General features: G+C 30.5%; 2 protein-coding genes across 4 annotated transcripts in view; one reads left to right on the forward strand and one right to left on the reverse strand.

Moving 5' to 3' along the window:
• The window catches only part of LOC136979100 (uncharacterized), a 64,287-nt gene extending 52,048 nt beyond the window's left edge, over nt 1–12,239 (reverse strand). The window contains exons 1-2 of one of the 3 annotated variants that reach the window (XM_067275015.1): nt 12,130–12,233; nt 979–1,100 (exon numbers count right to left, since the gene is read on the reverse strand). In XM_067275015.1, coding sequence (XP_067131116.1) covers nt 979–1,100; nt 12,130 — 123 coding nt within the window. In that variant the 5' untranslated portion in view covers nt 12,131–12,233. Of the gene's footprint in view, nt 1–978; nt 1,101–12,129 lie in introns of all 3 variants that reach the window. The other 2 variants (XM_067275017.1, XM_067275018.1) reach the window with 2 other exon arrangements.
• A 1,329-nt stretch (nt 12,240–13,568) lies between these two features.
• Ddx1 (ATP-dependent RNA helicase Ddx1) overlaps nt 13,569–14,328 on the forward strand; it is a 119,515-nt gene continuing 118,755 nt past the window's right edge. Inside the window, exon 1 of the mRNA XM_067275014.1 lies at nt 13,569–13,715. Within this exon, the coding sequence (XP_067131115.1) occupies nt 13,700–13,715 (16 nt within the window). The 5' untranslated portion in view covers nt 13,569–13,699. The remainder of the gene's footprint in view (nt 13,716–14,328) is intronic.

The following is a 14,328-nucleotide window of genomic DNA, read 5'->3' on the forward strand; positions in this document are numbered from 1 at the left end:
ATTTTTAACCATGCTTAGTAGCTTCAATAACTGCATAACGCCAAGTTGTGCAAATTGGGCAAGGATACAAACGAGTACGAAGTCAGCAAGTATGAAGTTTTTCTTCATAATCTGATTATTAAAGACAGACGAACTGCCGAATTATTGGGCTATGATCTTTCTATTAATGCAGCCGAGGTAGACAAATCAAGAATACTAGAGAACAAAAGAAGTACTACAATCTCAAAAACGAACTAGAAATCTTTCAGGATACAGGTGAAAAACACACAATATTTGTCTTCTCTTAAATGCATTAAACACGATTCCAATCACATCAACGTGCCAAAACGTCTATTCTTTTAAGCTAACCACTACATCATAGCATGGCAATGGTGAACAAAATTTCAAAAAAAAAAAAAAAAAAAAAAAAAAAACCTGAGAATTTCAAAATATGGCAGAAAAAGCTACAAAATCCCCAAAAAATTACAAAAGACAATGTTATACCATATTTTAGTTTAAAAAAAACCTATCCCAAAATTTCAACCAAAATGACTTTATAAGACCTATAAAAGTCTCATTTATATTCAACATGACCCAAAACACATCTCTGTAAAGTCAGGAGTTCAATTGTACTAAGAGAAAAAAAAAAATTTCCTTAAAATCTGACGCCTAGTTAGGCTATAATAAATACAGAAAACTTTAAACTCGCTTTTCTTGTGAGTGGTTGAGAGTTATGTCAAATGGCGTTATTATTAATTTATAGTAAGGTAATATTACAATACAGTATATAATGAAACTTGATGAAATCCAAAGAGACCATCCTGAGCCTCCCCTTGTAATTTTACTATACATATATGCAGTATATAAATATTAGTTTTTCAATCATCAACATAATCCGGCTCAAAATTAACTATAAAACTTTTTAAACTTATACTTTGTTTTAAATTCAATCTTAAGCTTTTTGTATTTATTCAAATAATCATAATGTTGTCTACATACCATTTTTAAGTAATTCATAAAAAATTGATATTTTCTACCATTATACGGAATATCTGCGAGCTCAGCACAAACCAGGAATTGTATATACCACACTAGGCAAAGTTCTTTATTGACATACAACACTGAAAAATTTAAAAACTGGTTGTCATATATATTATTTATATTATTCTTATAACAACAACAACAAGCAATTATTTATTGTGACATTGTCACAATGCCAGGTTGCAATTTTTAATCATATGTAATTAATTTAACTTAAAATATATGATTGCCACCTTCAAATTAGTAGTGTCTTGCCCCTGTACATCATACTTTTCCTGTTAGCAATGGAGTTGTGCCAATCATGAAAACTCAAAAAATTTTTAAATTGAAATAACGTGACTTCTGGTGCAAACTGGAAGTTTGTATATACTTAACTGGGACCTCACGCCCTTAAGCCTTCTAAATCTGGTCGCTGCTTTCATCTATCTAATTCTGTTCTCGAGATTAAAAAAGACAGATGGACGACAGTGAAAATTTATAAGTCTAGAATTTTTTCAAATTGCAGCCCAATTAGAAGAAGGCAAACATTTTCATCCATGCTTAACTAATGGATCCTCCCTCCTCCTCTCACGTCACCCCTCTTTTAACATGTGATCAGCAATCACTTATTCCTAGTAACTTTTTGGTTCAAGCTGTTTGTTTTAACAGCTGCATTCAAACCACAAAGGAGAGTTAGCCTGATGATGCCTGTTAAACACAGGTTCAAAAAGTTCACTTTCTTCTAATTTCTTGCTGAATTTTGTTATATGTGCAGTGTTTATTAATGTATACCCAGTTTTGAATAGTTTTACTTATTACTGATATGAGAAATAACAAAAATTAATTTCTAAGAGCAATAAATAATGCACAATTTACACAGCAGACTGATTCCATATAAAACTGAAACATATAATCAAAACTAACATTCATATGTGAAATGGAATCTTGAAACATATTGTTCATTTTTTTTATTTCTGTTATTTATAAAAAAAATGAAAACAAAATTTTATTCTGTATTTTCTTTGATCATTGATAAAAGAAACAATTTACCTTCTCCTCTATTTTATTTAAAAATCTCATGTCATTTCCATTACTAACTTTTTCAATCTCAGTTTTTTTTCTAATTAGTTTACCAAAGATGTTGATAGTCTTGTCTCAATAAAATCTGTTTCAAGCTTTATTTTTTTTATTTTCATTTAATTTTTTTTAAGACAGAGTGAAGTCATGGCATAATATTTAAATGAACAATCCTATCCCATCGTAACTGACTCTTAATATGGCTTTTTAGGAGATCAAAACATTTTTTTTTAAAGCTTTAGCTTCTGTCTTCAGAAAATTTTAACTGATTTATAAACTAGTTGAACAACTGATTTTTAAACATTTATAAACTCACTATCTTTAATAAGAATGAACTAGCCATTGTAATTACTCAGCTGAATTAATCAATGAACCCTTAACTGCCACCATTGTAGTCTCCTCTCCAGCTTGTTCTCTATTGATGTCTCACCTACCTTCCTTCCGACACTGATATTCTGCTTTCAACTGTTCATGTCTGATATGGCCCATTAATGTATCAAAAACATTAGTATTATTTAAATTTCACACACTATTAAAAAGGCACTGTAAATATATTAACTCATCATCTTTATTTATAATAACTGATTAAGTGCCTTGTTTCTTTTCTTAAATACTTTATAATTTTTTAAAATAAAATCTTTTAAAAAAGATCATTTTTAAACAATCCTTTAAATTAAATATTTTAAAGTCTCAGGAGACTTTTAGGGATAGAACTACTTGTAGTTTTATTTACCAATCAGGTATAACTTATATGCAATGCCTGTATACCACTTGCTTGATAATACCAGTCGTCTACTTGATGAAGCAAATTCTAAACAGTTGATAAAATGATTTTAGAGCACAAAAGAAGACATCAATCAGAACAGGGGAGAAAAAGCTTGCAAAAGCAGTTGTACACATACATATGTACTATGGCATGATGTAAAAGTTTTATAAAATAATCCCTAACTCAAAACTTTGTTTATTTGGAAGACTGCTTTAATTATAAAACTAATAAACCCTACAATATTAGAATTACCAGATTACTGACAATTACAGATTACACAACTACACAATTGTAGTTTTGGTTTCATTCATGCAAGAACATTTCTTTATTTTAATAGGTATTAATGATCCTTATGTACGGTACATTTTTATATTTATATATAAATTTACAGAAGGCTAAATTTAAATAGTTAGAAAGCTAAAAAAAAGTAGTTTTGAAAATATATAAATTTAGCCTTCTGTAAATTTATATATTTTCAAAATTATTATTTTTTTCTTATATATTACCTTCAAATTTTTGTGCAAATTTCCAAATTTTAAATGCATTCTGATTTACATATAGTTTGACTGCACTGTGCCTGGAGATGATATTTTGGAATATCAAAAATATTTGACTTATTAAAAATGATGTTTATTTAGACACTAGAAACCTGAATTTCTCTTTGCTTTGAAACTATACTTATTGTAATGACAGATATTGCTATCAGTTATTTAATTATCATCATCAAAATTAGCACATTCCAATCACACAACTGAAAATATACTTTAAACACTTTGCTTATAATAATTCAGTTATCATCATCTTTGGGTACATAAGTCTTTTCAACTGTCTTTTTGAACTATCAACTTTGGCATGTGGCTGATAACATACAATCATTATCAATGATTGTTTTTGGTCTTAACTAGAACTTAAATGTTAATCATCATTTCAACTGTAATTTGCTTATGTTACAACAGTTCAAAGTGCAGATATTGTTATACTTCAATTATATACCAAGTATTATTAAATATTGCACTGCAAAATCAGTAAGCAAACAACATTGAATGAATTATATATTAAATCCATCCAATGAACAAAGTGATAAGAAATACAAATACGTCGCACTAACCTTGTATAGCTTTGCAGATAACATTTAGAACATAACACTAACATTTTCAACCCATTTCTAGGGTCTTCTTCAAATGTTCTATAAATTTTTCTGGTGTGATATGAGTTCAATTCCAATTTTTAAATGTTTCAGTCTCCAATGCTTCTATCTTCAAAATTTCTTTTTTAAAATTTCAAAATTTAAATCTTCAAAAGACGTGCACCTGCGCCGGCTGTTATAGTGTTGCGTCATAAATAGCCTGCCATGCTCTCGATAGTTGTTTCTCGTTATAATTGTTATTAATTATATATTAATTAATAACAATTATACAGTGGAATCTCATTTATCCAGAACCCATTAATCTGATCTCCAGTTTATCCAGAATAAGACAGACAGACATACAAAAAACCTATATATGCAAAAAAAAATCAAAAGAACTAACTTGTAAGTAGTATATTCTTGCTTGAGTATAATGTTGCAGCTGTAAGAATACTGTTTGCTCTTGGCTCAATGCCAATTTTGAATACTTGTGACTTTATAGAGGATCTGGCAACAAATATAAATACAGTACAGTATATCACAATTACTTCAGTTCAAATTAATCCTTTAGTTTCCCTACAGAGTGCTAAGCCTAATTACCAGTTAACCTTGAAAAAGGTCATTAAAAGTTCTACCCCACACAAATGGTCAGGAAACTTATGTACAGTACATGTACTGTACTGTACCAGCTGATAGAATACAACAAACTGATACTGTATGTAGATATGTCTTTTGCTTTATACTGTTAATATTGTTGTAAAAGTATATATAATGTACAGTACATCTAAACTGTGTTATTTATGTCATTAACAAATTTTCTGGATTATCTGAATTTTTGGTCATCTGGATTGGGCCTGGTCCTGTTTGGGCCAGATAAACTGAATTCCACTGTAATTAAAAATCTGATTTATATATTTTTTAAACTGTTTTAAATAAAACTATAATTTTCACTAAATGTAATTTTACATACCCCACTTAATACTATCAGCATAGCAAAGTCCAAATTTGATTATAAAAGTCCATATATACTACTGTATTATATATTAAATGAAGTTAATACAGTTTTCACATTTTGTATATACTGTATTTACTCAGATATAAGACAAGGTATTTATTCATTTTTCATGACTTCAAAAACCTAGGTTGTCCTGTATATGCAAGCGAAGGATTCTTTGCATTTTTGCAATAATTTTGTATAGTCAGATAATAAACTACTTACCGATACTTATTGTCAAGTGCGAGTATTAGTAAATGAAAACTATCATACATTTTCTCAATTTTTAATTTAATGTTTTTAATTTTACATTTGTCTGAATGTCAATCAGGTTGCCGCTTTTCTTACGTTTATCATTACATTAACGTAAATTGTTTTATCATACAGTATATTTACTATAACATTTTATTAATTAATTAAATTAAATGACAATTATTAATATAAACTAGATATTTTACATACAACACATTTAAAATAATAATAAATAAACGAACGTAAGGCATACGTTCGTAGATCTCAGGGGAATATAAGTTCAAATGTGTATTTTCCGATTAGCAAGTGTAAGTGGAAAGATACTGTTGATTTTTGACAACGGAAAAAGTATGGAGAACATAGAACATGGCTTCTTTTAAGAGAAAAGTAATTTTTCATGCAGAAAAGACAAATAACTGTCGCAGGCAGTGAGTTTAGTGTATGCAGAAGTGGCGTAATCAGAGAAATTCATTGTTTAATTGTGAAAGTACAAGAAAATCATTTTGTGGATTAAAAACTGGTAAATATCCAAAGTTAGAAGAACTACAAAATTTTGTGAAACACATGCGCAATAGGTGTATGCACGTAACTGTGGAAATTCTCCAAGCAAAAGCCAGAGATCTCACAAAAGAATGTGGAATTCCATGACAAGAATTCAAAGCAAGTCGCAGTTGGGCATCCCTCCTCATGAAAAGAGCAGGATTCTCCATAAGATGCCAGACCTCCAGAAATTACCTGCCAATTACGAAACCAAGTTGGTCCAGTTTCAGAGGCACGTCATTAATTTAAGAAAACAGACTAAATTCCTAATAAGTCAAATTGGCAATGCAGATAAGACACTAATTTATTTTGATATGCTCAGCAATACAACTATCCATGAAAAAGGAGAAAAACAAGTATTCATTAGGTCAGGGAGGAATAAAAAGCAAAGAATCACAGTCATGCTAGCATGCACAGCAGTCATAAGTTGCCACCATACATTATACTGAAGTGGAAAACAATCCCTAAAAATGATCTTTTCCAAGAGATGTTATTCGATGTCATGAGAAAGGCTGGATGAACAACAAGCTTATGGTTGACTGGTTAAAAATAGTATGGCTCCGTCGACCAGGAGCATGCTAAAACTACCATCAATTTTAGTGATGATGCATTCAAGGGACACCTCACAGATGACATTAAAAATCTTCTAGGAAAAAACAAGAGCACTCTCGTAACAATTCCTGGGGGAATGACATCACAATTTCAGCCCTTAGATGTGTGCATCAACAAACCATTTAAAGACTGCATGAGGAAACTGTACACTGACTGGTTTACCTCTGAAAATTGTGAAGTGTGTAACTGGCCGCATCAAACGGGCTAAAGCTTCACAGATTGCTATGTGAATATCAGTTGCATGAAAAAGCATTCCTCACAAGCTGATAATGAAATCATTCAGGAAATGCTGCATTTCAAACTCACTCGACAGATCAGAGGATGATGCTTTGTGGAATGAGAGTGAAAAAGATGAGAGTTCTAACGAAGCTTTGGAGGGTGAGTCCGAGTAGACAAAAAGTGATAGCATCATGGTTGTTTGCCTTAATACGTACATTTGAAATTTTTTTGTGATTAAACGAAATAAAATTAAAATTGTATGAATAAATCTAATTTCCTTTATTTTGATCTTTAAAGTCACACCTCGTCCTATATGCAAGATCGTCTTATATCCGAGTAAATACAGTAAGTTGTTAATGCAGCTTATCCATGTTTATATATTATGCATGTTCACAACACTAGGTACAGTACAAATCAATTTTAACAGATATATAAAAGTAAGTATATAAATCATCTTAGATCTTATATTATAGGTTTATAAATTAAATTTATTTAGTCATAACATGCCCAGGGCTAATATACACATTTATCCTTTTTTTTAAAATACTCTCTCTTAGAAGCTTAACTATAAACACAAATAATTCACATTCAACCTTTTAAAAACCAGTAATAAAAATTTGAAAACAAACGTTTTCGACCGTTAACTCGGTCTTCATCAGGTTCTAACTATTGAGATTCAAAACTGTTCCAGAACGTATTCAAATTTTCGAATAGAACCGTTGCGCATTCGTGTTACGTGTTGGCATGCGTAATACGTGTGGCGCAAAACACAACGAAATTACAATCCATATACAAACGAATTAAATGGAGCTATGGGGAACATCACCTTCGTAACAAAACTTCCAAGCTTGAGAAATGTTACACGCATCTTTAGAATTGATGCAGGTTGTGTGCAGTCCAGCCTTGTATATTTCCAGACTTTCCAGGGATCGCAGATGGTCCAATCGGTGGGATATTTTAATCAATTCCGCGTTTTGCAGATCAGCACTTATGCCCGGGGTCGAGGCATAAGCAGAGAGGGTAGTGGTGCCTCTGTTGCGGTCGATATCATATTTATGCTCGCGTAGATGCTTGTCGAGCGACCGTTTCATTGAACCGATGTATACAAGCTCTCTTTGGAATCTGCTATCCCATAATGGAACAGAGTATACCCCCGGTGCCATTCTTTTATCTACGATGTCCTTGGAATTGCGCATGAGGTCATATATAGTGTTACGTCTCTTGTAAGCGATCTTTTTGTTGGTGTATGCGGCAATTTCCCTGTAAATGGAGTCTAGGTGTTTATTATATTCAACTACTACAAGTGCTTGAGTGGTATTGGAGTCGTTAGTGCGTGTGTTGGTGTTGTCAGTACGATGCAAATGTGCAGACGCAAGGTTATGAACTAATGTACGGCTATAGCCGTGTCTTGTGGCTATGATCTGGATGCGGTCTAATTCAGATATGGTGTCCTCGATTCTGGAGTGGTTTTGTTACGAAGGTGATGTTCCCCATAGCTCCATTTAATTCGTTTGTATATGGATTGTAATTTCGTTGTGTTTTGCGCCACACGTATTACGCATGCCAACACGTAACACGAATGCGCAACGGTTCTATTCGAAAATTTGAATACGTTCTGGAACAGTTTTGAATCTCAATAGTTAGAACCTGATGAAGACCGAGTTAACGGTCGAAAACGTTTGTTTTCAAATTTTTATTACTGGTTTTTAAAAGGTTGAATGTGAATTATTTGCTCACACCAGTACAGAAGTCGAACCTTTATAAACACAAATTTATCAGATAGAATAGTTCTTATATTTGAAATCAAATGAACAAATTCAGCATCCTAACTAGGGATTAATAATTTACCAACTTTTTTATTACTGGTTTATTATCATTAATTTTAAAATTTTCACTTTAAGTGCAAAAATTAAAGCATTGGTGATTGCTTAGTTGCCAACTTATTGGTGATTCAGCAACTAAACAATCACTAGTGCAATATGTCCAATTGAATTCCTTTTCTTCTATTTTGAATAGCAACAATTTCATTGACTAAAAATAGAACATTTTATAATTTTTTAACTGCCTGGATTAAAAAGTCAAATTCAAATACATGCATCCCCAATTAGAAGTTCAGACTATTTACAAAAATATAATTTTCGAGTCTATCCATTAATCCTTTAACACAATCACAGAAGTACCCGTTACATTGGTTTGAAGAAAAACTTCAATAAAAAAACAAATAATAATAGGTAAAAACTCACAATATTAAAAACGATCAAACGTCAGCCTTTTATTTGAGGGTCTGACGTTTATACGTTAAAACTGACAAGTAAATCTTCTCACCATACTATCAAGTTTTTATCCAATTTATATCAGGTTCTAGCCCTCTGGTGGTTGATACAAGTTATCCCTTCATTTGCATTTCCAATGTAACGGGTACTTCTGTGGCTGTGTTAAAGGATTAATGGATAGACTCAAAATTATATTTTTGTAAATAGTCTGAACTTCTAATTGGAAGAAAATATCCTGAGTTCACCATGAAAATTGTAACTAAATGCAACCCATTTTGCCAACTAAAATCATTATTGCACTCTCAGTGTTATGAGTAGAACTTGAAATTTACAAGGCCCATATTGACAAGGGATGCATCAACCATAGAGATGTGGAAAGTTTATCCTCCACATGGAAATCTTTTTACCACAGCGATTCATTTTCTTAATACTTTATTTTAATTTATTTTTTGTTTTTTACTTTCATTTTTATTTATTCTGTCTTTATTTTTCTTATGTAAACCACGTGCACTATATGTTGGAATTATTTTCAAATTTTTTAAACCGTTGTATGGCTTGCGTTCCATTTTACATTCTTTTTGTTTTAAAGTTGTTTAACTGAAGAAGACTATTAAAAATAGTCAAAAACGTTTTTATTTTATTAAATATATTGTTGCTGGAAATTCTAAGGTGTTGGTTATTTTAAGTACAGTAGAGCATCGATTATCTGACGTAATTGGGGACTGGGGTTGGTCGGATAATTGAAAAGTATGAAAAAATACATTATTAGTATAGTGTATTAGGCCTGGTTTAAATACTAGCCTCCCTTTCATGGTCGAGTCAGTGCTGCCAGCTAAAACATGCAAAAATTTAACAAAAATAATATTAAAGTAGCCAAGACATAACCAAATATTGTAGCGCCACATCACTAGCAGACATTTGAATTTGCCGACTAAAACGTGGTTGGTTAACCGATAAGTCCGTTAATTGGGAGTCGGATAATCGATGCTCTACTGTATTTATATTCCAGTAAAGTTGTTTGTTTTGTTATGAGTAAAGAAACAAATTGCCAAAATGTCCAGCTTAGTGCTGTAATATACTTTAAAAATTGTAAAAAACTGTACAGTAATAATGATTTATCCTTCTGCTTCTATTCCTTTTTTTTTTAAATTTTAAGATGTAGCCAGTTCAGATGCCCACCAAGGAAAAAAATATTGTAATTTCCGAAATACATCTGGGTAAAATAAAATTGTTGATTGATTAGTATTTTTGGAGTTTGTGGATGTGAAAAGACACCATTATTTTCCTAGAAATATCAAATATTTATTTAAACTGTAAATGCAGTTTGTCATTTTTCTTTTAAACTATTGCTTTATGTTTCAATATGTGATCAGTAGAAAATAATGGTGTCTGGACCAATGAGAAAAATGAACAAAAAAGAAAAATGACAAACTACATTTACAGTTTAAATAAATATTTGATGCTCCTATGTTTAAAGGGAGGTGTTAGGCATCATCTCGTATTAACATTAATAATTATAATTTTTAATTAATTAATTTAAATAATTTAGAACCGCTGGGAGAAAAAAATCGGCCCAGAGCAGGACTCGAACCCACAACTCTTACTTACTGTGCAGATGTGTTGCCAGTTACGCTATCCGAACCTCCAGCCCAATCTCCTCTTCCAGCATACATAAGATAACTATATAACCATTGACGGTTATTACAATGCCAGCTGGGGACACATTCAGTGCCCACATCCTCTACGGCATTCAACCAGCCATCATAAGCCCCAGCGAGGCATAATATATATAAACAACATTTCTAAACCCGATATATTAAAACTAAACACCAACCAAATGCCGAAATTCTATCGGGCTAGTTTAAGGCAAATTACTAAATAAATTACGTAAGCAATTTGACTTTAGAGGGAGGCGTTAGGCACCATCTTGTATTAACATTAATAATTATAATTTTTAAATTATTTAAATTAGTAATTTGCTCCTATGTTTAATATATAAATAGATGTAAAAGTGTGTACAAATAAATATTTGACTAAAAAATTACTACATATCTATTTTTATCAAATTTACAGTAAAAAATATCAGATCACCAATATATTTACCAATGCACTTTTTAACTAATTACTGGTAATGCAATCCCTAACCTAACTAACATTCAAAAGTTAGTTGCAATCAATTCATTAATTTATATCTCTTAAAATTTCAGGATCTTATTTATTGCGAGACTGAGAATGGTTTTTAGTAATTAAGTTATTTAAGTATTTTTCAAATTTGCTTTTCTATCAGAACATTGAACAATGTTCTATTATGTCATGGATCTGACTGATCAGTCTTGTTTATATATTTTAATAAAAAACAAGTAATTTAAATAGGAAAATCATGCCAGATACTTCTTAATAAAAAGAACTTTTAATAGTCAAGAACATGTAGCTAAAAAAGTTTATATATGATCCTGACTCATCTACTAAGTCAACATTCAGAAGTTGATCAGCTGATTCTAATAAAATTCTCAATGAGTAAATCACAACTCTTATCTAAAAAATACACAAAGATATTAAGTTACTTATTTTTGCTATTTGCATTTGTCATACAAGCATAAACATTGATAAATATCGACGAAATTATTCTCTATACATCTAATCAGTGTGTAAATTTTAACATATTTTCGTAATAATAGTGAAAGTGTGTATGTTCATATTAACATATTAAATTTTCTAGCACTATTCCTTCTTTAATCTAAATAGAAATGATTAATCAATTTGAAATACTTCTTTATAATTTAATACTTAATACATTACAATGCAATCAGATTATTTTACTTTTGAGTGCATCTACACTAAAATTTTTTGTTAAAAAAGAAAAAAAATTAATATAATAATCGTCCTAACTTATAATTATTCCAGTAAGATTATTATTTGCAGATTTTAAACTTTACAATTACAATCTTAAATTAATTAAAACACTTAATTCCATAGGTTATTAAGAATTATAAAACACATTTTAGCTATAAATAAGTAAAAAAATATAAATCTAATTTAATTGTAATTATGTAAATTATAATCTCTGTTAAACAAAATTTTATCGTTTTATCTATCATTTCTGTAGTTAAAACAATTTGATAAATCCACTTCACATAATTCTACTTTTAAATACAGTTTCAATTACCTCTCATTTTATTTAAACAACAACAAATACTATATCATAGTAACGATTTAATGTACTTTAAACCATTGTATATAGATGCAAAATAAAAAAGACACTAAATCTTACTTTATAATTCAAATGTCTCAACATATTTTTTAAGTTTTCTTCATTTGCAAAATTTCCTTTCCACTGTAAAGGTACATTCCTCATCCTGACAGCTGCCATCTTGGATTTTGATAACGTAATCTGGCATATATGTAAAATTAATTCCCTATTTTCAATGTAACGACAAGAAATTTGATAATTTGTTTTAATACAATTTTAAATTAACTCAAAACATAATTTTTTCATTATATTCAGAAAATTTTAATTCAAATTGTAATTCCATTTCAATGTACAGTGGAACCTCGCTCAACGAGCATAATTCGTTCTAGAGTCTTACTCGTAACGCGAAACACTCGTTAAGCAAAACAATTTTTCCCATAGAAATGAATGCAAAATACGATAATGCATTTCAAGCCGAAAAAATGCTCAAATGTTTTATTATAACGTTTATTCAAAAAAATTGTACAATATACACTGTTAAGGAGCGTGAATCATCATCATCATCATCTTTTCTTCTAGTGCGGATGAACCAACCTGGAATGAGAATTCGATTTGCAGAAACAAAAAAAAAAAATTACAGCTAATATGTTTGATAAACACTCCAAACGATATGCCAAATTCTTGGGTTATGTAAATACTATAATTAAATATTAGAAGTTAATTAATTTGACTAGAGGTAGGCAGTTATGTTTCCATCTCGTATTAAATTTAATATTGTAATTATAAATAGTTAATTTTTAATTCGGACATTTCTAAAATTTAATTTGGAATCGGTCATTAAATTTAATGACCCAAGAATCTGGCATATCGTTTGGCGTGTTTATTATATAACAGGCTATGATTGTTGATGTTTATACGTAATATGTGTGAATGCAAGTTTGGAAAAATATGTGATCACAAGCGACACTAAGATGCTAGCAGAACGAGTGCTAAACACAGACTGATGGAGCATGCTGCATGCGCACAATTCGGGACTTCCCCTCCCCTCATCACTCGTTATGTGAAATATCGCTCGTTAAACGAGGCAAATTTTTACAAATTATTTTGCTCGTTAAGCGAGGTTCCACTACATTTTTTTAAATCCTAATTTTCAAACAAATTTTTTCGCTCGATCGGAATTGACAGATTCTGTAATTTTATATCAAATATTTAAAAATAATAAGGTTTTTAATGTTTATTTTATAAATACAATGTGTAAGCGTTTCTAAAAAACCTTAATGACATATTTATTATTATATTATATACTTATTGATGTAGATTCAGCGTTTGTCTTTTTACATTTTCATTTTAAATTTAGGATATTTGTAGCTCGCTTCAAACTAATGTATGTGCTCTTGCAAAAATATAAAAAAAAATAATAATAATAATAATTTATAATAATTTATAAATATTATATTTATAAAAGTTCAAAAGACATTCTCGGTTTTTTGGCTAGTTTTAAATTTACCTTTAGTAACGGAGGAAAACGAAGCACATTGGTTTATGGTTTCAGACTTCGGGCACGTCTGCGAGTTGTCATAAGTATTAAATAAAGTTTTATAGGATTTATATAATCAGTATATTTTTGTTTTTTTGTCAAAAAATTAGAAAAATGACAGCCTTTGAAGGTTTGTTTTTTTTTATTTAATGTAATGCAGTTATTTTTAAAAGGAGGTTTAGTTTTTAGAGTTAATATAATTTATAAGGATTTTCAATTTAAATGTTCTGTTTTATGTCTTAATTAACGTTGTTTTTATGGTAATCGTTAGATAACAATTACCGTTTGTATAAATTTATATTGAGAGTTAATTATATAAAAGTCAAAAGCAAACTAATTATAATTGTCATTTGGTATTTAATGTGATCACTTGTCAAAAACCGGAATAACCACCTTTCGTAGCACGGACCACTGCTAGACGTGCAAGAAGAGAGTCAATGAGGTTCTGGAAGGTACTTGCAGGGATGTGAAGCCTCAGACCGTAATGCTTCCTCCTCCAGCTTGGACCCTAGTGGCAATTGTTGTAGGGTGTTTGCTTTCAGATGCCTTACGCTGTATATGCCAATGTCCAGCTGTCCGATAGCGCATAAAACGTGATTCATCAGAAAAAGCCACCTGTCACCACTCAGTGGACGTCCAGTTGCCATACTGGTGTGCAAATTCCAGTCTTTGTTGCCGATGAACAAAAGTCAGCATAAGTGCTTTAACCAGGTGTCTGCTGCGGAGGCCCATACGCAGCAACG

Source organism: Centruroides vittatus, unplaced genomic scaffold (genome assembly GCF_030686945.1).
Source record: "Centruroides vittatus isolate TY-2023 unplaced genomic scaffold, ASM3068694v2 contig_577, whole genome shotgun sequence".
NCBI classification, from domain to species: domain Eukaryota; kingdom Metazoa; phylum Arthropoda; class Arachnida; order Scorpiones; family Buthidae; genus Centruroides; species Centruroides vittatus.